The 22045-nt window shown below is 37.5% G+C and overlaps 3 protein-coding genes across 6 annotated transcripts; 2 read left to right on the forward strand and 1 right to left on the reverse strand.

Annotated features, from left to right (window-relative positions):
• The first annotated feature begins 633 nt into the window (after positions 1-633).
• LOC143879276 (uncharacterized) lies at positions 634-1601 on the forward strand. The gene has a single exon (XM_077381571.1). The coding sequence runs from the start codon at positions 634-636 to the stop codon at positions 1435-1437; it is 804 nt and encodes a 267-aa protein (XP_077237686.1). The 3' UTR covers positions 1438-1601.
• Positions 1579-13120, reverse strand: HEMB1 (Aldolase superfamily protein). Of its 4 annotated transcripts, none has more exons than XM_077381569.1 (15): positions 12978-13120; positions 12101-12439; positions 11066-11177; positions 10827-10900; positions 7927-7995; positions 7768-7851; positions 7623-7692; positions 7361-7407; positions 6056-6077; positions 5901-5956; positions 5316-5437; positions 5124-5195; positions 4941-5022; positions 4758-4835; positions 1579-1886 (listed from the first exon to the last, which is right to left on the reverse strand). In XM_077381569.1, exons 2-15 carry the CDS (start codon positions 12401-12403, stop codon positions 1719-1721), a joined length of 1359 nt encoding a protein of 452 aa, XP_077237684.1. In that variant the 5' UTR covers positions 12404-12439; positions 12978-13120; the 3' UTR covers positions 1579-1718. The 4 variants fall into 4 exon arrangements, with proteins under 4 accessions (XP_077237684.1, XP_077237682.1, XP_077237683.1 ...); XM_077381567.1 differs by having other exon boundaries at positions 6056-6107; XM_077381568.1 differs by having other exon boundaries at positions 6056-6107; positions 12876-13015.
• A 2097-nt stretch (positions 13121-15217) lies between these two features.
• Positions 15218-21665, forward strand: LOC143878224 (uncharacterized). Its single transcript, XM_077380527.1, has 5 exons — positions 15218-15352; positions 15432-15508; positions 18776-18879; positions 21244-21298; positions 21381-21665. The coding sequence occupies exons 1-5, from the start codon at positions 15227-15229 to the stop codon at positions 21508-21510; spliced, it is 492 nt and encodes a 163-aa protein (XP_077236642.1). The 5' UTR covers positions 15218-15226; the 3' UTR covers positions 21511-21665.
• The last annotated feature ends 380 nt before the right edge of the window (positions 21666-22045 follow it).

Genomic DNA, 22045 nt, shown 5'->3' on the forward strand with positions numbered 1-22045 from the left:
AAACAAACAGGTCCTTAAAAAGTGGTCTACAATCGGAAGAAGTCATGGCAGTTGGGGCAATTCAAGACAAGTATAAGGGGTGCCTAAGGAAAGTTAAAAGTAAAAATTGTGGATTATTAATGTTTTCAGTGGAGGCCCATCCCCAGTGGTCGTTGAGTCATCATATGTAACACATTTAATTGCAAAAAGAGCCCGCAACCGCACACCTGATTACGTCATTTACGGCTTTTTTTCTTGGCTCAGACTCAAAGGAGAGTCTTTTCTTATTATTTCTTAACACCCGCATTGGCTACCCTCTTCTTCAATATTATGGTCTCAGACTCTCCTTCAATCCATTTCTCATTCTCTCTCTTTCTTTCTTCCTTTATCAAAACATTCCCCAATTAAATAATGTTTCCCACAAAAAACCAACTCCTTTAATCCCATGTAAGCATTTCACCAATGTTGGCCCCAAACTGAATTTGCCTCCATACATGTATGTCATATAATTCTCATGGTAGATATATATACTAGCATGTACATGTCATACATACACCATTGATTATGTAACTACTTACACATGTATACATGCAACATACTGATGCCCATGCAGAATAGTTATGTATTCATGCATGCATGCATATATAGGAGATGATGTGTTGTGTATTTATGGTTGTTATTTGTCTGCACTTTAAGAAACTGTTGCACTGTTACTCATTTGTGGATGAAAAGTGGGCCACTTCCATTGCCTTTTCTAATTCTATAAACACCCCACCACTCCTCATGCTTCCGACCCTTGCCTCTCAACACTCTGCAACTCTTTCCATTACCCAACCCTTCTTCGCAGTTCAAATTCAAGCCATGCAGCCAGGCGAAGTCGCGGGTCTCAGATACCTGCCAACCCTGAACCCAAACCCACACCAGCCTCACTTTAGTACAATGCAAAACAACTTACCATCCTTTCATTTTGGAAGATTTTTGACCCCTACTTCTTCCCCCCATTTCCAAATTCCAGCCCCTTTCCATGAATTCACTCCGCAGATGCCATCACTTAGTAACAACTCAACTTCTGATGAAGCAGAAGAACACCAACTGAGTGTTATAGATGAGAGGAAGCAGAGGAGAATGATATCTAACAGAGAATCAGCTCGTAGGTCAAGGATGCGCAAGCAAAAGCATCTGGATGAGCTCTGGTCGCAGGTCATCCGACTCCGAGCAGAAAATAGGCAGCTCATTGACAAGCTCAACCACGTGTCAGAGTGCCATGACCAGGTTCTCCGAGAGAACATTTTACTCAGGGAAGAGACCTCTGATCTTCGCCTGAGGCTGAGAGACCTCCAACTAGACATTCCATATTCTGTTCTGAGAGAACTGGATGGAGTCCCCTGCAACACTGCTCATCTCAGAGCTGAGTCCACAAACCAACCCAGCACTACTTCAATGGATTTGCTTCATTGAAGAGGGATCTCTTTTTCTTCTCTCCTTTTTTCCTTTTTCCTTTTTCCTTTTTCCTTTTTTCCTTTTTCGTCTCACCTAGTGTGAAATGAAGGTCAATCGGTTTTTTCCTTCAAATGAGCTGTACGGAATTGAGAATTGATCAAGAAATAACAGCTTTTCGAGTATCTCATTTCAAATTTCAGACAAGAACTTAAATTATCAAGTCACAAGCTAGATAATGCACACAACACTCTCATCTGTTTCTCAAATTCCAAATATAACAACATTACACTCACCTGTTTTCACCTCTTCTCTCCGCATAAAAACCTTGCCGCTGGTTGAGCAAAGTAAGTGAGTATAATGTCCGCCCCTGCACGTTTGATACACATAAGGGACTCCATCATCACCTTTTCTTCGTCGATCATTTTGAGAACCCCACCAGCTTTTATCATAGAATACTCGCCCGAAACCTGAATCAGAAGAAAATAAATTGGTATCAATAAATAAAAATTAATGCCCTGTTTGTTTAGGATTTTGAGAACCGATTGCGAGTACAACACTGATTATTGGACTAAAACTAAACGTAAATATGAGTCCAATAATCAGTTTTGGGCTCACAATCGGTTTTCAAAATCCAAAACAAACAGGGCCTAAGAGTTAAAACAATATTCAATTGTTGTCCCATTTTCAAAAATAAAAAAATATTCAATTGGTTGCCCAAAACAGGAAGTGAGAATCCCATCAGGTGTACTAAAACAGATGTAGGAACGAGAAAAATCCAGAGTGGGTAGTCCTTGATGGGAACATGCCCCAGTATCTTTAGAGGAAGGTCCCCATGTTCTGTACGATGTTCAGACATGGTGAGAGGAGGTGGCACCGGTTGTGGTGTGGTGGTGGTGGTTGGGAACACAAGCCTTGCCATAAGAAGTAAAAACATCAGAAAAGGCCCTCCACTAAAAATGAGAATGTTGTTCTCAACTTTTTGTGAGAGCATCAGCACCTGCCATGGTTTGCTCCGTTTTGGATTGGGTCCAGTTGTATGCAGATTGAGCATTTTTTTCACTTGAAATTTGAGTTATTATGTAGGTCAATGTTGTCAATACACCCAAAGAAATAAATGGAACTTCTATACATGGGAAATGGAGCATGCATTAGCTCAGACTATTTGCAAGAATTTTCAAGAATGGGTACTAGTGCTCTCTGTCTCTCTACAAGGAGAGAGAGGATGCTGTTTTTAATGGCTTTATGACTAGTTTTTAATCGTTTTATGACCAAGGACAAAAAAGTTTAGTAGTCATAAAATCACTACAAAGGGGTGTTCACGGTTAACAAGAGGGTGTTTAGATCAAGCAAGCAACGTATTCATTTAACTTTACTGACATACAGAAATATCCAGTTGGAAATCCTCCAATAAGCATTAAGCTTTGGGACCACCAGATTTAATGTTTCCTTGCAGATAACAATATGGTATAGTGTGTCTTCTTAACTAACATACATATACAAAGAGATCTATTTGAAAAGAATTGTGCTAGCAGGACGCCCGAGGAGGATGGCAGGGCCAGGAATATAACTCCCTGCACGTCCTGCATGTGGGCCAGTCCACCTGGGCAGTCCACCCTACATTCAAGGGGGGCACAGGGAGTGGCAATCCCGGCCCTGCCGTTCCCACCTGGGCGTCCTCAAATCATTTTCCATTTGAAAATCCTACAATAAGCATTATGCTTTGGGCCCACGATTTAAACCCACCCTTGCAAATACTATAATGGTGTATGCATCTATCGGCATAGGTCCCTGGTGTCAATACCTTGCTTTCTACATGTAACAAAAAGCTTTAGGGCCTTGATCTCAATCCTTCTGTGTGAGCACCAAAATGGTGCTTGTTCAAGGTGTTGTGTATAGTAGTAACACAGACATAAACGCCATGAAATCTTTATATATGGGAAATCCTACAAGAAGTATGGAGCTTTATTCCCATGATGTTAAGCTTCCGCAGAAAAATCAAAATGGTTTGGGCATCAACGCATTATGGACTGGAAAGCCGATAATAGGCATAGGTCTGTGATGCATATATTCAGCTTTTGGTATGCAAGCATTAGGCATTAGGACCACAATTGTAATGCTCCCATTCACATATTGTAGGACAGAATAGTGAAAACATTACTTGAGATATTTTCTATATACACTGGTATAATAATTTGCATTAAGTGTGACAGTTCAAATGATATACTTTTCATATAAGTGTTATACAGATTTCAAAGGTCATGGATTGCTTTCCGTATAATACCTTTCTGCAAATTATTATACCAATACCCATGTCCTCGATTTATCTATTGGCTTTGAAATAACTAAACTGTCTTGTATAACTTTCTAAAGTTTAAGAAACCAAAAAAGTTTTAAGCTCCTAGAAAAGCTAGCATTAACAAACAAGGACACAAAGTATCTATTAAAGTCAAATGATGTATTGATAATAAGAAACACAAAATTTTAAAAGGAAAATAAAATAATCAAAACACGCCTTTAAGTCTAAATGGATATTGCAATTAAATATTTTCTAGTAATCAAAACTGGTAAATATAAAACTTAAAAACGATATACTGTAGTGTTGGGCTTCATTTGAGATTTATCATCTCACTCCTGATTATGTATTTGTAGCGTGATCAACTCTATTGAAAGAGTTAATTTTGGACTGATGAATAAAATTTTGAAACTATTAAAAAAAAAGCTGAAAAACCAATTTGCTTGAAACATAGAAAGGACCACTTGAGATCCTGCTCGGCCAGGATTAATACCGAGGAGCAACCAATAATCTGCATTAGATTATAAGACTTCAATGGATTACTCATTCCATTGGTCCCTTTGTTCATATAGTTCAGTGCAGAAATAATGAACTGGTTAAAATTTTACTATTACAGGCCTAATGTGGTCAAAGACAACAGCTAACCGGCAACATTATAGAAGGAAAGTCAAGCAAATAGAATCAATGGATACATCATTCACATGTCCTTAAAGTGGCAAGCAGAGCCCAGATATCATCCAATCAATGTGCCACTTGGCACGCGCACGCGCGAGCGCCCACACACACACACATATATATATATATATACATATCTGGTCAAATATACTGATTGAATAATTATTCATTAGATATTCTAGATTATTCAAACAAAGCTCCCTGGTTAGGACATCCTATGCCAGAACCTGGATTGAGTATTAGAAAGTAGCAGGCAATTTAAGGAAAGAATTGTGTTTTAAATTTCAGGTTAGAAATGGAGCTAATGCAACAATTTCCAATACAAAAAGAGGCAGAAAATGAGTTCAGAGGTTGGGTATTCTCAAAGTACCTGATATGCGGCAATTGGCAGTGCAGATTTATCACGAAGAAGACGTACAACATCCAGGTATGGCATGGCTGGCTTTACCTGTTAAACCAGATAAGATTGCATTTTGGTATAAAAAGAAGCCATTGACAAATGCCAAAAATTATCACAAAACGGAGTGGGCAAACTCATAGAAAAGATGCTTACGAGAAGGATATCTGCTCCCTCAGCCTCATCTTCATGGCATTCAACCACAGCTTCCCTGTAGTTAGCTGGGTTCATCTGATATCTTAATTTTCCATGGCAAATCCAATATAGAATTGTGAGTTTTGAGTAAAGAAAATTCAATAGACTCGACAAGAGAGAATTGGAAAATGATGAACCACATACGTTTTCTTGTCTCCAAAACGTGGATTTGAATCTAGAGCTTCTCTAAATGGACCATAAAATGAACTCGCATACCTGTTCGAAAAATATATTAGGCCGGCATACAGTGCTCAAAAGATTGATCAATGAAATTAAATAGCTAATTTTTTTTACAAAGGAATAATGGGTAATGAGATTAAAGAATATGCACAGTACTTAGCAGTATAGGACATGATAGACACATCTGCAAAACCTTCGGCGTCCAAAGCTGCTCGAATTGCTGCAACCCGGCCATCCATCATGTCACTGGGACTGACAACATCAGCTCCTGCTCGGGCCTATAGGGAGCTAAGACAGATGAGTCCGAAACTGGTCGGAAGGGGAAAAAATAAAAAAATAGAGAACGAAAAATTATTCAAGGTTTTAAATTTCAACCGAAATCCGAAATTTCGGGTTTCGGTCAACCACAAAATCAAAATTGTAGTAATTCGAAACGTTACATTATTTCGATTGAAATTTCGTTTTCCTGAAATTTCGGTCCCAAATTTATGGGATTTCGCCAAATAATCTGGAATATATTCGTTATTAAATATCTTCCTGAAATTACCGAAATTTCGGTAATTTCGGCAGAAATTTCAGGGGGATAAAATAATGCGTTTTTATGTCGTGGGATTTCGAACGAAATTCCGAACTTTTGGCAAAAATTTCGGTTTCGGTGAGTACCGAAACGCATTCCAAAACCGAAATTTAAAACCTTGAAATTATTAAGAGCTACAGAATACAAAAAACTTCTGAAATTACCTGTGCAACAGCCTGCTTGCATAACTGATGAACTGTTTCGTCGTTCATTATGACTCCTGTAAGAGAGCCAATTAAATAAAAATACTGTGAGTATCGTAGCCTGATAATTCGAGATTCAACATTGGATGGGAACTCGGGGCTGAATCACATCTTACGGATGATAAAAGTGCTGAAACCCTGAAATCGAGTGGTTTCCTTTAAGAGCAGCTATAAAATAAAATGTATCATAATTAAAGTATAAAATGGCAGTCTTTAGCCTAAGTAATAATTAAAAAAACAGAAATGTATACCAAGCAAATGAAAGATAAATTTTACAACTAAGAAAAGGGCATGACTGGCGCTTAGCATCTTGATTGGATTTAAGTGTCAACATCTTTCGGTGAAGTCTAACTTTCTAATACTGAAAACAATATTACCAATGAAAAAAAAACGAACCAACAGCTTACAGTGTTTAATGATTTTTATATTAAAAATAAATTAGTAATGAAAAACGAAACCATTTCTATTTCCTATTTTATAGAGGCCTCACAGTAAAGAATTTTGAATAAATGGCATGTGATTAAGAATAGGAAGTCTTGCACCAAAGGAAAAAAAAATCAAGTTTCTTGTCAAAACTTTGTTCTTGGCTGGTTTTCCTATGGTTTCCTGTTTTAACCATTAATTGCTCCCCCTTCTTCATTTATGAGCTATCACACACAAAAAAAAGGAGCGGCCCAGTACATGAGGCTCCCACCATTGCGGGGTCTGGGGAGGGCTAGATGTACGCAGCTTTACCCCTGCTTTGCAGAGAGGCTGTTTCCGTGACTCGAACCCGTGACCACCAGGTCACATGCTTGTCATGCTGTGAGCTATCACACAAGCAGATATATATTTCTTCTTTTAAGAATTGGTCCCAAGGCTTTAGGTCCAGTAAGGTAAGGCTAATGCAACACAAGACACCGTAAGGAACAATGATTGTAAGTGGTTATGGTAATTGCCCCAGTTTTAGATCTTTTTTAGCCCACCAATCCAACCACAGCTCATCTATTTCATGCATGGTATAACATGCTAATGAATCCTGAATTCTAAAATCTGTAATTAGTCATTTATATATATATATATGAGAAAACGGTTCCTACACATATGCGTAGATAAGTTATCTACACACTAGCTTAAAATACAGTGGGGGCCACATTATTTGGGTGATCCAAACCATTCATTTTTAAGGCCCTCGCATAGATAGGGTGTCCACAAAAAATCAGATTCCATAGGATCATCCGAACCATTCGAACTGTGGAGGCAAAAAATGGACTCTCTCTCTCTCTCTCTCTCTCTCTATATATATATATATATATATATATAGATAGATTTCTTTATGTTTGGACTTGATTTTATACCTCTTTTTTTTCTTTTTGAAAGATAACTAGATTTTATACCTCACAGTCATTTATATATATTTATGGTGGGACTAGATTTTATACCTCACAGCATGATAGCACAATCTGCAAAAAGATCTTTATTTGAATTTCTGAAAGAAGAGACAAAGTAAATAAAATGCAAAATAAACCCACCAGTACTTGCGAGCAGACATAAATGCTTGTTCATTAAATATATTTAATTCAGAAACTTAAAGAGAAATATGTGCTATAAAATGTAATGTTGTAGATCAAAATGCAATAGGTGAGGATTAGGAGTTGAGGTAAATAAAAAGAATCTCAAACAATTAGGAAAAAGGAAGGTTACCATCTTCCCTGACAATGCCATCGTGCCCATCAGAGGAATAAGGATCCAAAGCTACATCAGTGTAGATAACCTAAAGAAAGACATTCAGACTTTATGGAATATTCATAAAAGAGCCAGAAATGGGGCAAGAAAGACTTTGACTCACAATGTCAGGGTATTTGTCTTTCAGCAAGCGTATCGTTCGAGGCACTAAACCATTTTCATTATATGCTTCAACTCCTGTAGGTGTCTGGAAGAGCAAGAATAAACGATGTTATATCATTCTAGGCCATTGAGGAAGTTAGGAGAAAAGAAATAGAAAAACCTTCAATGGATCAGGAATTTTGGGGAAGAGCACGACACTGTTAATACCGACATCCCGGGCCTTATAAACCTGCATATTAAGATGTTTCAGCATTCATAATTGATCTGTGAGAAGATTACAAATATCTTGTGGTTAGACCCCTTCAGACCAGCTATGCAAAATCAGTATTAGTTCTGTAGACCAGCATTACACACGTGAAGTATACCATGAGGAATCAAGACTCCACAAGCAAAATTCAAATTTGTTATTTTGTGGAGCTTGTGCTAGTCTGTGACATCTATAATTCGTTAGGCTCAAATATATTTTTCAAACTGGGAAAGTGCAGAGAAATGATGTGGCAAATGGAAAGGAAAACCTATGAGAAGAGTGTTTAGTTGTCAGGAAACTATAGAGAAGATAAACAGAAAATAGAAATGAAAAAAAAAAACAGAAAGTTTATTAGGTGGAAACTTGCTTGACCCCAGCCAACATGTGGAGCCCACATGTGAAGACAGTGTTCGTTCGACAGAACAACACGACTCACAAACATACAAGGAGTAACGTAGTTGCTTCATAAGGAGCTCTTACGAGGTATTGTTCACAGTATTCTTTTTTTTTTTTTTTTTCCCTGAAAGGTTTTTACAATCATGACAGAACACTAGTAAAGTTATTGTCGCAGTCCTTACTGCAGTTACTGCTTGTGTAAACATCTTTGACCTCTTCTCAGGACGAATAGCCATAATAAAAAATTAATCCTAGTGGTAAATAAAAAAACTGATGTAAGCTGAAAACATGGACGATAGTTTAGAAGCAAGAAACACGGGTTGATATGAACTCCCTTCATGAATCTACCATTCACATACATTTGCGTACAAGACTATATACATTTGTATACTCAACTCAACTCAACTCAACTAAGCCTTTGTCCCAAACTAGTTGGGGTTGGCTAATGAATCCTTTAGAAAATTTTCATGAAGAAGACTGTATACAAGACTATATTACAAATCCAAGTTTATTTCAGTACGAAACATCCTTACTTATAAAACAAAACCAAGTATATTCTTTATGAAAACATAAAATGCATACATGTATGCATCATGCCAAGATCAGATAGTTTCATATGCATATATTTAGTTTATAAATACAGATGTCCAAATTTATCAAATATCAGATACCTTTAGATGCATACATGGAATATGAAAACAAAACTCAAAGTGTTTTTTTTTTTTTTAATGGTCAAAACTCAAAGTTCTACACCAAATGTGTCAAAGATAGGATAGTTTCAGATGCAAACCATCCATATGAAGACCGAAAACAAAATCTATAAAAGATCATATGAAAAACATCAAGTAGGTGTATAAAACCAGAAAGGAGAATAAAGGTCACAAAACCATCAACCGAAAAGAGAATCAAAGTATAAAAACCATCAACCAAACAAACAAATAGTTTCAAATGCAAACCATCAACCGAATGCAAACCATCAACCGAAAACAGAAAAGCATGTGAACAGAGTTGGCTTCAGATGAATACATGTGAAATGAAAACAGAAATCTAATTGGTACACCATTTGAAAACAGAAATCCAACAAATGTATAAAAGCAGAAAACCAAATGTATGCAATAGAACTTGGGGTTTAGAAAACAGAAAACCGAAATAGGTGATGAACATTCAGGTATAATAACACGAATAACAACTCAGAGATCTAAACACTCAGATATAATAAAATGAAATAGGGTGTGATTTCACACCAGAAAAATCCCGAAATAGGGTGTGATTTCACACCAGTGAAAAAACCAGAAAAAATGACAAAGAGGCGAGAGGAGAAGGGCAAAATAGAAATGATGCCTCGCAAAAAAACCCAAATAGGGTGTGATTTCATACAAAAAACCAGAGAAAACAATAGTAAGAGTCAAGAGGAGAGGTGATATAGGGTGTGATTTCACACCAGAAATCAAAACTGCTAAATAGGGTGTGATGTTAGGAGCCAGCCCAATACATCAAAAGCTCCAGGGCTGATGGAATGTGTTAGGGGTCTATCCCATACCAGGCTGGGTCCCACCTAGGAGGTCACACATCCTAGTACTACTCTTGCTCAAGCATGCTTAATGGTGGAGTTCTGATGGCATCCACAATCTTCAATTATATAAGTTACTCAGTTTCAGTCCCAATTGTTTTGCATTCATCCAGGGTGCCTAATTACAATATCTGGTCATGAGAGTAGGTTACAAGGATGAAGACTATCCTGGGCTCATTGTTTCTTGAGTAAGAATATGGATATAGGGAAATGCATCCTGTGTCATAAAGAGATCTTCCGCAGAAGGACAGGAAACAGCCATGGAAGGTGGCAACTGGCAAGTTGGCGACAATTGGCGACAATTCAATCCAGTTTCCAGGGTTTGCAATCACTTCAGAGATGTCATAAGTCCCATCAGGCAAGCAATTTCAGACTAACTGGTTCAATTCTCTGTATTTTGTATTTTATCTGCCTCCTAATTTTGATTAGTCGATTTCAACATTGTAGAGTTGACACGCTAACCCTGAAGATGTAGGCATTTTATGTTAGAAAATTATGAAGATATTTTATAAGTTTTCATAAATATGATTATGTGCATTATGTCTTAATGGCTTTAAATTTTTCAAAACATGGCAAATTAAGGGTTGATCATTAATGCCCTATGAACCTGTGATTATCTACTAGCCATTTGAGAGAAATATGAAAAAATGATTGTATCCTTCCAATGTTTCGTACTTCAATATTTTTATTTGGAACAATTCTTTTTCTATGTGTCTATTAGTGAAGTACAGGTGCAAGTACACTAGCCATTTTCAAGTGCCTATGGAACATTATCTTAACTCCATTTTCAGGATGCTGAAATAAAAATGGCCGACATTTGTACATAGACCTAACAAAGCTTATTCACCTCTTCCACAAGACCGTGTCTCCATCCCAGCCTATAACATCCAGGCATAGCACCAATCGGAGTGTCATCTTCACCTGCGAGCCTTGTAAGATAAGATACGGAACGTATGCAGATTTAAAGATATTTGGCAATTCTTGAAAAAGAAACTCAAAATCATGTTATGCATCAAACTATTCCAGCATCAGAAAAAAGTTATGACAGAACCAACAATATCTAAAGATCAATTCATAGCAACCAACCTTCATGGATAAACAGAGGAAGGACAAAATTTGCAGGAGACAAAGTTGTTTCCTGGAAGGAAGCTCTCAAAGCAGGTGACTTCCGGTTCCGACGGGGGCGCCTAGTAAGTGGCTGACACAAAATAAATTGAAGAAAGAGCATTTACCAATGGGATTACATTCTAAAGCCGAGCAATGAAGCTCCCGGTTCTCAGATGCCTAGTAAGTGCCTAAGTGGCTGGCACAAAATAAATTGAAGTAGAAACATTTGGCAATGGGATTACATTATAAAGCAGAGTAATAAAGCTCCCTGTTCTCAAACGAACTGCCCGGAAATGCCTTGTAATTTCCAAATTAACCAAAAGGCATCTAGAAATGATCAAAGTACCCTCAACCGAATTATTAAAGGGGCCAATTAACTCTGCAACTTTTTTTTTTTGGTAGGTAACTTGGGAGTGAACCTTCGACCTCTAGGTTGGTGAACAAATCCTTGACCATTGAGCTAGAGGCTCAATCCCAATTAACTTTGCAATTGTCATGGTGCTAAGGTCATTTATGTGGATCTTCCAGAATTCAGCCGACTCAAAGGGGCCGTTTGGATATCGATATTTTAAAATCTTGGATCTCCTCAAAATTCTGGATAGGAGACGAAAGGAGGACACCGTCTGTCGTTTTCTGATTTCTCGACCCTCTTTTCGTCGAGCGGGACAGTAGGAGATCGTCCCCGGTTTCCAGGTTTTAGAAATCTCGAGATGGGGGAGAGATTTCTAAAACCTGGATTTCTTACTTAAAATCCAGGATAATGGATAGTAAAATCCAGAATTTTACACCGCTTTCAAACTAAAAACTGGATTCTAAAATCCATGTATCCAAACAGCCCAAAAGGTTTAGGTTGGTCTACATCAGTTAGTTAAAAGCTAAGCACTGGCTGGTAAACCTTAAATTCACCAAGGTGGCCACCATTCAGAACAACTAAGCCTAGTTGCTAGTCACAGTTTCAAACAAAATATCATAATATGTGGTACTATGCCATGAAAACAAAAATGCCATACGTACAAGTGAAGGAACCACAGGAGTTCCAATTGGGGCCACCGGATTAGGAGGAACAGGGGGTGCTTCAGGAGCATTCCCAGCAACAACAGCAGCTTCACATTCCTCGTTACTTAGCACTGAACGTTTTACCGACACCTTGTGTTCTTCAGCACTTGCTCTTACAACCAAAATAGTCCGGAGCTTAATTGAGCGCCCAATGTAAACAATTTTCTGATTCTTTGAGGCCTTCAAGCCTACATAGCTTTGACAATCTAATTTCCTAATTGTTAAAGCATTACTCGATGCAAAAGAGATTGTGCAAGCCATGACTTCAATTTGTTATGTACTTTCCTCCCTCAGTGCCTGCAGTGTATGTTCTCAAGGATTTAAAAACAGGTCCAAGAAAACCTAGATCCAATCAATTGAGCAACCATTTGTATCATAAATTCTTCCTAATTAATATTTAAGTTCAAGAGAAGTTAATATCAAGAAGCTCCCATATTCATAATTAGTAATCAGCATCATGGATAAAATGCACTAATTTTGTTGCATTTGTAATTGTTTCTGATTAATATTTAAGTTCAGTAGTGCATCAAGAAGTTCCAAAATTCAGAATTAGTAATCAGCATAATGGAAGCACTGAATAAAGGGGGGGAAATGCCCTATTTTGGTTCCAATCAAGCTATAAGAGCAAATAAAGATGTAATTATTTTCGAGTAATTGAATCAATCACGTTCACGAGCAATGACGCTCGAGCTCGTTAAAACCCTAGAATCTTAACAAAGACGACATAAGCTACCTGAAACCGAAATGAAATTGGATAAAACGAACTGAAATTGAAGCATCTAGAAGAAATCTTCTACGAAGATGCAGGAGAATCGAAGAAAAAAAATAATCTTACCCCAGATTTGAGAGAGAGAGAGAGGGGGGGGGGGCTTATCTGGTCAAAATAAAAACAGAGAAAAAGGAAGTGGTTTTTAAATCGGAGTTGCTGACGTGGACGCGTTCGGTAGGCTGCCACGTCGGATAGGTCGATTCATAGGATAGGGCGCGCGGCAGATGTTTGTTCAAAGATAGAATTTTGCTAACTTGCGCAATGTCGGATCCTAGAGTTAGCCGACAATGATTTATGAATTATGAATAATAACATGGTAGAGTTGGGGACCGAGAGTGGAACCGAGCAAATACCCTCTAAGTCTTAACACGTTAGCAAGCTTTCCCTTATTTTTTGGCTTTTTTTTCCATGAAAATGGCAAAACTACCCTCCCCCCCGTGCCATGCGGCATGTGGGGATTTGTTAGGTTCCATTCTCAGTCTTCCATGGCAGCAGTCTTTATTTATTGTCATGTGTTACATTACAATTCATAGTAAGCCCATAATCAAATCAAATTAAAATGGAAAACACTTCCAAAACGGATCCCGTTAAGAGCTGATGATTTAAAAAAAGGGATTTGCTAGGCAATTTTGCAGAAATCCATTTCGCAGCTAGCCTTTGCATGTGAGAACAGCAACTCAAAGCCACCTCAAGCAATTGACTCCCCTGAAAAATTTGGAAAGAGTATTACCCCTTAATAAAATTTCCAAATTTACCTTTCGACCCTTTTTAAGAGTTTTTTTTGTATATGGTGCCCGAGCCTGAAGTCCAATGTGGGACTTCGCACCCTTTGTATTGATCCTGCGGTTGGATCAAATGTCAAGGGCGGTACTTTTGTCATACCGCCTACAATGGACTTCACGTTCGGGCACCATATTATTTCTCCCTTTTTAATTTCGAGCTTATCCTGAAGAAGGGCAATGCCCTAGATCTCTCTCTCGCACTCTCACATTTCGTAAGAAAAGGTACAATTCAATGTTTCCAATAGGGGTCTCTACCATTTTTAAGCATTCTTAATGCATTTTTTCTTTCTTTGACACATTGGTTCGTCATTCATTTCAAAACAGATCTCCCTCTCCCTCGTTCTCTCCGTCAGGCCTTCGTCATGAAAAAAAGGCAGCAGATCTCCAGGAAGATTTTTGGGCGAAAGGTAAGCTTCCCACTCCATCCCAGAAGATGCTCTCTTGTCCTCTCTATCATGGTCTTGGTTGCATTTGGATTAGTATATGTTAAATTTGTGAGATGAGAAAACAAAATTCCACAGCAAAATGTACATCTAAAGTAACATAAACTACAAAAAATGTACACAAAAGACCTCACAAGATTAACATATCCCCTCACACAAGAACACCTCTTTTTTCACAAGATTAACATATACTATCAAAAAATGTACATCTAAAGTAAGGTTCAATTTGGATTTGCATGAAGCTCAATGCAAGAATGTAGAAATACTCGATTAGAGAAACTACCTCAGGTAGGGTCGGGTTTATGAATCTCAGGATTTCCCCTAAAAAAAGCCTACCATAGATAGTTTCTTGGGTAGGGTAGCGTTCTGGAAAACCCGATCCACCCGGCCTGAGTTGCAACCCTAGACTATCCTTATAGGAATGGGGAAATAAATGTGAATGATCTTTTTTTTTTTACTAAATTGAAAGTAATTTGAATTGAAATCTATGTCATCTTTTTTTGACTTTATAATGATTTATTAATCATCATATAACAACCATTCTCTGCCCCCTTCTTGGATTTGTACTTGTGTATAAGATTTTTAGCACTTTACCCATCCATGTCAGCCCTAACAAATAAATGGTTTAGATCACCCAATTTTATGGACCCCACTCTATTTTTTTTGCTACATGTTCACACATGACCGTCCATTGTAAAAAAATAAATTAAAAATAAATTAAAAAAATAAATAAATAAATATATATATATATATATATATATATATATATATAGAGAGAGAGAGAGAGAGAGAGAGAGAGAGAGAGAGAGAGAGAGAAAAGAAAAGAGAAGCTCTTTATCTTTTTAGATGTTTAATCAAAATCCATTAACACTAGTATTTATTTTTTTAAAAAACAGAGTTTGTACTTTGTAAGCACTCACCCATCACTAAGTAGAGCCATTAGATTGCCTAATTTTATAACCATGGGGAAAAAAAGCTTTTTATTTTGTTATAGTGTTACTGTGGTACGCGGGCTATAGTGTTACAGTGGTACGCGGGCTCTTGTCTTACTGGAGTACTAAAAAACAACACCCTTGAAAATGATTTGGTCATGGATTTCAAAACAAATGAAATGGGTCTTCTCTCTTCTCCTGCTCAGTCTTCCACTGAACAAATCCCTCTCTCTACATTGGAAAACACCAATACACAATCAAACCCACCTCAAAACACACAACAGGTTCTCTCTCTCTCTCTATATATATTTTTTCTTTCATCTCAGAAGAAAGTTTTTAATTTTAGGGTTTCTAATCTTTAAGGGTGATGCTGTGGATGATGCTGTGGATGATGCAATCGATGCACCAGAACCCAAGCCTGACTTACCCAATATGATTCAGTGAGTTCTTTGTGATTTTTCTTTGATTTCTGTACTTTTCTTCTTTGTCTGTCACCTTATCTTCCACACTTTTTATTAGTAGGTTATTAGAGGTGGGTTTGTATTAGATAATCTTATTTTTGAGCTGAACATAATCTAATCTAAGGCCCTGTTCGTCTGAGATTATGTCAATTGATGGTGAGCCTTTAAACTGATTATTGGACTCAAAATTGATGTAATTTGAGTCCAATAATCGGGTTAGGGGCTCACAATCGGTTGCCATAATCTCAAACGAACAGGGTCTAACTGTGTATCTATTTTCTTGGAAAATATATTATCAGCCAAGAGAACAAGTCGGTCCCACTTATTTGATGATCCAAGCCGTTCACATGTTGGGTCCACCCCATAATGTGAAATTCTCGCATATCAAATGATCTCAACCCTTAATTTTTGTCCTTTAAATAGATGATCAGAAACACAAATAGGCATTGGTTCCACATTCATTAGGAAAGCCTTCTAAGTCAGAGGGTTAGGATAGTCTCACTAGAGAGAATTGTTGAGAATAGCTCATCCATAGCAGAGGCCTAGTACATGAATGGTTTGGATCATTGAACAGGTGGGCCCAAACTTACCTTATAACAGCTCCTTATCATTATGTATGATTCAAGAATTCTGAAACCAGTGGAATTTTGTATAAATTTCAAACATTTCTTATCCAAGTTATCGAAAAAAGTTAAAGTTAGAGTTAGAATTGCTAATGTATAGGCATTACTTTGTCTTTTTACAGTGTTATGTTCTGCTATATAGTTGTAAAGGAGAGGGTGTAGGTGAATAATTATATGTTGAAACAATATATTTATTACTGCTCGTCTTTTGTATTGTAACAAAAAACCTATATTGGTCCAACTTCTATTGCTTTAAAACTTCTTATTAGTCCTCAAGAAACTGAAAATGCATGTTAATTGTGGTTTTTTCACTCACAAGTTAAATGTGTAATTGGTAATACTGAGAGGCAGGTTTTGTGTTGTAACCTACTACATATAGCAGAGTTCTGCCCGACTTGATGAATGGCAGCGAATCAAAAGTGCATCTGAATATACTGAGGAGTAGATTCTGGGTTCTTACTTATTAGATATAACCGAGTTCTGCTCAATGTGTTGAATGACAGGGAGTCAAACAGAAATAGGATAAAGTGGGCGCGACTCAAACATGTATTTGAATATGCTGAGGGGTGGATTTTGTGTCATGTAGTTTAAGATATAACAAAATTCTGTGGATTTGCTAACTGAATGTAAGTTAAAAGGCAATGAGAAATGGTGATCATGTGTCTCATGCTCTATATTAATCTGTCCTTTCTTTTGGTTAAACCAGTAGGGATTGATTCACTAAGCCAATTTACATGGGGATATTAATGGATTGAAATTGTCAGGCCTATGTCTGCAAACAAGTTGTGATTATAAGGCCCTGTATCCAACCACAAAAATCATTACCTAACTCTCAAGAATTGTCCTGGTTGTCAGCTCCTGCTCCTTCCATATCATGAGAATCTAGGGAAGTCTTACTAATCATGTGATATATATATATATATATATATATATATATATTTGGGGGGTAGGTAAGCTGGGATGAGACAATGGAGAAAATATGCTTCGAGGTCTCCTCAACCTTCAAGCACAAAACACACCTATTAGCCATTTGAAACTTTTTGTGTTTGAGGATGTCTAATGTGTTGATTTTTTTATGGGTCACCGTTCTACAAAAACCTGGGACAGGAGCCCTCCATATTTTTCATCTCACTAAATGAAGGTTGTGCCTTCCCTCCCCAAGCATTGGAAGAAGGACAGGATCGGGAAAAAAACTTTGGAATCTTTCCATTTTCGTGGAGAGCGAAATCACAACCAGAAATGAAATTTAAAACCTTGCCCTAAACCTAATGATTGACTTGAATGTCTCTCGCAATGCGCTAACATTTTCTCTATTCTCTCATTAACCGGATCCCGTACAGACTTTGATGGTATGCCAAAACCACGAGGAAGCCCCAATAGGGGAATGAAACTCATCTAGGACAAGGTTGGACCACGTTGAAAATTTCAATCAAAACCAAGTTTCTTGGCAGGTCATCATGGTTTCAACTGACTTTAATCAAACTCTCTGTGTCCGACCAGTATTTAGGGTCAGCCATCTAGGTTGAGGTTGGACCAGGTTTGTTGAAAATTTCAATCAAAACCAGGTCATCATGGTTGCAGTTGACTTTAGTCAAACTCTCCATGTCAGGCCGATACTCAGGATCCGTTAGGTATGTAAGCCAATTACATTTTGGTGCAACTTCTTTGTAAATTTACTATCAAAATTATTGCAAGGTCACATGCAAAGTGCACCCAGAATGCAATTAGGTCACACACCAAATGGACCCTTAACATATTTTAATTAACAGTTATGGGCAGATATTGTGATAAGAGGAGTTCTAAACTGAAGGGCGCCCTTGCAAAAAAATAAAAAATAATAAAGGGATGAAAGGGCGCCCCTATTGGTTGTAAATCACCAAAGTGCATTTAATGTTTTTTTTTTAAAAAATGGTCTGAGTGCATTTAATGTTCTTTGATTTTCCATCTCATTTAATGCACTTTGGTGATTTACAACCAATGGGGGCGCCCTTTCATCCCTTTTTTTTGGAAGGGCGCCCTTCAGTTTAGAACTCCTCTTGTGATAATCACATTGCACTTATTATTAAGTACACATTATTTTACAGTTTTAAATTATGCATTTGATCATCAATATAAGATTCATAAAGTTATGTCATACAAATTGATCACTTTGAACTCATATTGAGATTGGGCTGACAGACTGAGTTTTGTCTAAAATGTGACTCCAAATGATCACGTTCCAAGTCAAACTAGGTGACTCAGATGTGAGTTGCTGGGTTCTCAAATGAAGTGTCCTCTCAAGTGAAAGGTTATACTATAACCTTTTCGTTTCTATATATCAGATATCTTAATGAGTCAATGTGCTGGCTTTGTGCCATCAATCAAAGAGTGAAGTATTGCACAGTTTTTTAGGGCTAATTTCATTTTATTATTTGGAAGGAAAAATCTTGTCCCATCTCACATAAATATTGGGCCATTCATATGCCGTATCCCCTTGGCTTAATTGTGCTAACTGAACACAATAAAAGCACTCCCTTCTACTAACTATGTCATGTCACTCTTTATTCTGTTCTTAAAATGTTTCACTCTAAGTTGTATGTCTAGACTAAAGATGAAATGATCCCATATATGTTATTTTGCATAGGGATTCTGATGCCGAATATTACAAAGAAAAGTACAAAAGATATGAAGCCGAATATGTCCATCGGATTAAGGCAAAATACTTCTCCAAGAAGGCCTTTAATGGAGGTAAATGACCTATTCCTAAGTTTTCATATAATGGCTAGACATGCTGTTTGCCTAAATTGGTGGATGGTAACAATGAGCTTTAATTGCTGGTGCATACTACTAAATGAAAATAGGTATTTATAAGTATCGCAATTGTAATGTTGGAACAATTTCATCACTATTGGCAGAGTAGTTATTTAAGTTCTTTTTGCTTCTTGAGTATAAACCCATTTTTGGCCTTTTCTGTATCACAAATGTTTGGAACAATTTCATCTCTATTGGCAGAGGAATTATTTAAGTTCTTTTTGCTTCTTGACTGTGAGACCCATTTTTGGGTTGTTCGCTGAACACACTCAAGGCATATAACCTGGCATTTTGTTTTTTGTTTGACATTTTGAATACTATGTTGCTTGGAACATCTTTTATGCTCCGTTTGGTTGCTCGGGGGTGGCTCGGAGAGTAGTGGAATATGAAGTCAAAAGGGAGGAGACAAGCATTTTGATTTCTCTAGAATTACCTCAGAGAATAGTGTAAGTAGTGTTTGGTTGCACGGTATATACTCGGAGAGTAGGAGAATAGTAGGGGTGTCATTACCAAGAGAGAGAGAGAAGGAAGAGAGAGAAAGAGAGATCACAATTCCCTAGAAAATTCAACCCAAAGTCCTTTCTTTTGGAATAATTTGGTTTAAAATTCATAAGGAGGGGACAAGGAGTCCATGTCACCAGACAAACAATTATTACATGGGAGACATCTAAGGGAGTAAAAGGGGAATCCAATGCTATTTTGGCAACCAAACGAGGAATTTGCCCTATGTGGCAGCTATTCTCCAACAAACTTCCTGGAAAATAAAAAGTCAATGGAAACAAAATGGGGCATTAGGGGTTTATGAAGGCAAATCAGATAGTGGCCATGATGTAAATTGGCAGGATAGAACTCTCTTTGATCAGTACAAGAAGCAGTCTGACTATACTTGTATACTTGGCAAGATTTTTCACATTGTATTGTGGTCAACTGTTTTAGTAGTTTCATATCCAAGAGGAAGTTAACAAGCAGCAGGTGATTGTACTGTGGTGCTGTTCTACTTCTGCTGAGGTAAGTATAGGTAATAATGATATAGCTTCAGAACCCATAGTTCAGTCTATGGGATTACAGATCTATGGGATCTCAAGATATGCTTATCAGTATATCTTTTTTTCTGTTTGAAATGCATGGATGCACATTATAAAATTAAAAAAGAAGGGTTTTCCTGCTCAAATCTATTTAGTGTGCATATTACTCTGCGAAGATGCTTCCCATCTTCTACAAATGTTTCTCATTGATAAAGAGACCCAACCTCCATGGCCCCCTTCATTTACTAGAGGCCCAGCTAACTGTGTTGGTTGAGACCCTTTGGCGATGGGTGTGTCAACGAACTTATCAAAAAACTGATACAAAAACTTGTAAGGAGCACCCTTGCCTCAACCTCACTAGGATCCACAATTCCAACTGGGCTCAAATAAGCCCACACAATCTCAGAAATATTGTCCCTAAAAACCCAACCAAAACCATCTGGATGAACTAGTATTGGTTATATTTGAATATCTGCCTGCACGACTATCTTACACCATATATTGATATAAGTAAATTGTGTTGAAGGTCTGCACCCACATGGTGTGCTAGAAAACTAATCCAGAAGATTGGCCATAGGTATCTTCCTATATTATTCCTCTTTTCTAATGCCTACTGTTGAAGCAAGATAGATAAAAACACTATGTTGCTACTGCTGCAAAGCATTACTACACCAGGGGTCAAGATAGGCATTTTCTGGTGGTTGATAATCTATGGGCATTTTCTCATACCATTATTGTTTCATGATTTTGTACTGAATGACCACAAGGGTATTTCATTCTTTTGAAGATGCACACTAACATTCTATGTATAGACGGTGCGCAATTAGCTAAAAAGGTCTGTCGGCACAGGCATCGGAACAAAAAAGAATGAAAAAATTGTGATTTTAACTTTCTCCTAGTTTTTCCTGTTCTTCCTAGTTTATAAACAAGTTTACTAAAATCAGTAGTAGTCCAAACTCCAAACATGAAGTAGCCTCTCCAAAATAGAACCTCTGTCCCTCTTGTAATGCTGTTCTCGTATGTTTATTTATTATTTTTTATTAATAAATTTCTGTTATAGCCACTCTTTTTCCCCCTTTAACATGTCCTCTGACTGTCTGTCTTCAAGGCCCTGTGGGCAGTCTTGTGAGTTTTCACATTCTGATGTTATTATCTTAGTTTTCACCTTATGTTTTTTACATCGTGTATGATACTTGTTAATAAAATTTGTTATCTTTCAAAAAAAGAAAGAAAAAGATATGGCGCATGATACTTTCATTCAATGACATGATTACAGGCAATATATTCGACAAGGAGACGACCATAGAGGATGAGGTTATAAAGTCAAGCAGGTATGAATGCATGAGAAATAACCCTTCTGTGCTCTTCTCATATTGATTTTCCACAGGCTTTAAATCTGCAATCTTCTTGTAGGTGGCCATGTACAAAGTCATTTACGGACCCAGTCCAATACCTTGAAGATCAAAGCAGGACATCCGCTCCTACAGCGGAGACCTCATCCAATACCCCAAACAAGAAAAACCAGAGTAAGAAGAGCAGTTAAAATGCAGCTTCTTTAGTTATGTCATGAAATAATGCATGCCATTTCACTATGGACATGAATTTACCTTTTCTTTTTCTTTTTCTATGACCATCTATATGGAACTAAGCAAATAATTACTATTGGGATTAATGTTAATGATCAATTCTTGCGTCCCACACGAAGGCGTGTATATGTTGATCATGTAGAACATAATGACGCGGCCTGCATGGTTTTGGTCCGAAAGGAAATCCTGTGCCCAAGATAAAAGAATACAAAAATAAACGATTGAGCTTTTTGTGGTGGAACCCGAGACGAGGCTTGATGGATTAAGAACCTTAGGATCATAAGATCAAGGTTTTCTCAAAGGGACTTGGCCAGACTTCCGGTCACTGGTCAGATTGTCGGAGCTAATCACATACACGGGGCACAAAAGGATCTAAAAAAGGGATTTGCTAGCGTCCATCGCAAAAGGCACTTCGCCGATTATCTGTTGCATGTTAGAACATCCATACAGGCTCACTTTTCAACAGATTTTGTCCTCACTCACGAGGTGGCT

Source organism: Tasmannia lanceolata, unplaced genomic scaffold (genome assembly GCF_043159265.1).
Source record: "Tasmannia lanceolata isolate RefF3 unplaced genomic scaffold, GAP_Taslan_0.1 ptg000006l, whole genome shotgun sequence".
Taxonomy (NCBI): domain Eukaryota; kingdom Viridiplantae; phylum Streptophyta; class Magnoliopsida; order Canellales; family Winteraceae; genus Tasmannia; species Tasmannia lanceolata.

Bases quoted from the DNA above. Each gene is read 5' to 3' on its own strand.
- LOC143879276 (XM_077381571.1), top strand. From the start codon at position 634: ATGTGTTGTGTATTTATGGTTGTTATTTGTCTGCACTTTAAGAAACTG.
- HEMB1 (XM_077381567.1), bottom strand. From the start codon at position 12,403: ATGGCTTGCACAATCTCTTTTGCATCGAGTAATGCTTTAACAATTAGG. The intron at 7,852-7,926 runs GTTTTTCTATTT...TTGCTCTTCCAG, and splicing joins AAATTCCTGATCCATTGAAG to ACACCTACAGGAGTTGAAGC. The intron at 7,408-7,622 runs GTAACCTTCCTT...CTCTTCTTTCAG, and splicing joins TGGCATTGTCAGGGAAGATG to AAATTCAAATAAAGATCTTT.
- LOC143878224 (XM_077380527.1), top strand. From the start codon at position 15,227: ATGGATTTCAAAACAAATGAAATGGGTCTTCTCTCTTCTCCTGCTCAG. The intron at 15,353-15,431 runs GTTCTCTCTCTC...CTAATCTTTAAG, and splicing joins CACCTCAAAACACACAACAG to GGTGATGCTGTGGATGATGC. The intron at 18,880-21,243 runs GTAAATGACCTA...ACATGATTACAG, and splicing joins CAAGAAGGCCTTTAATGGAG to GCAATATATTCGACAAGGAG.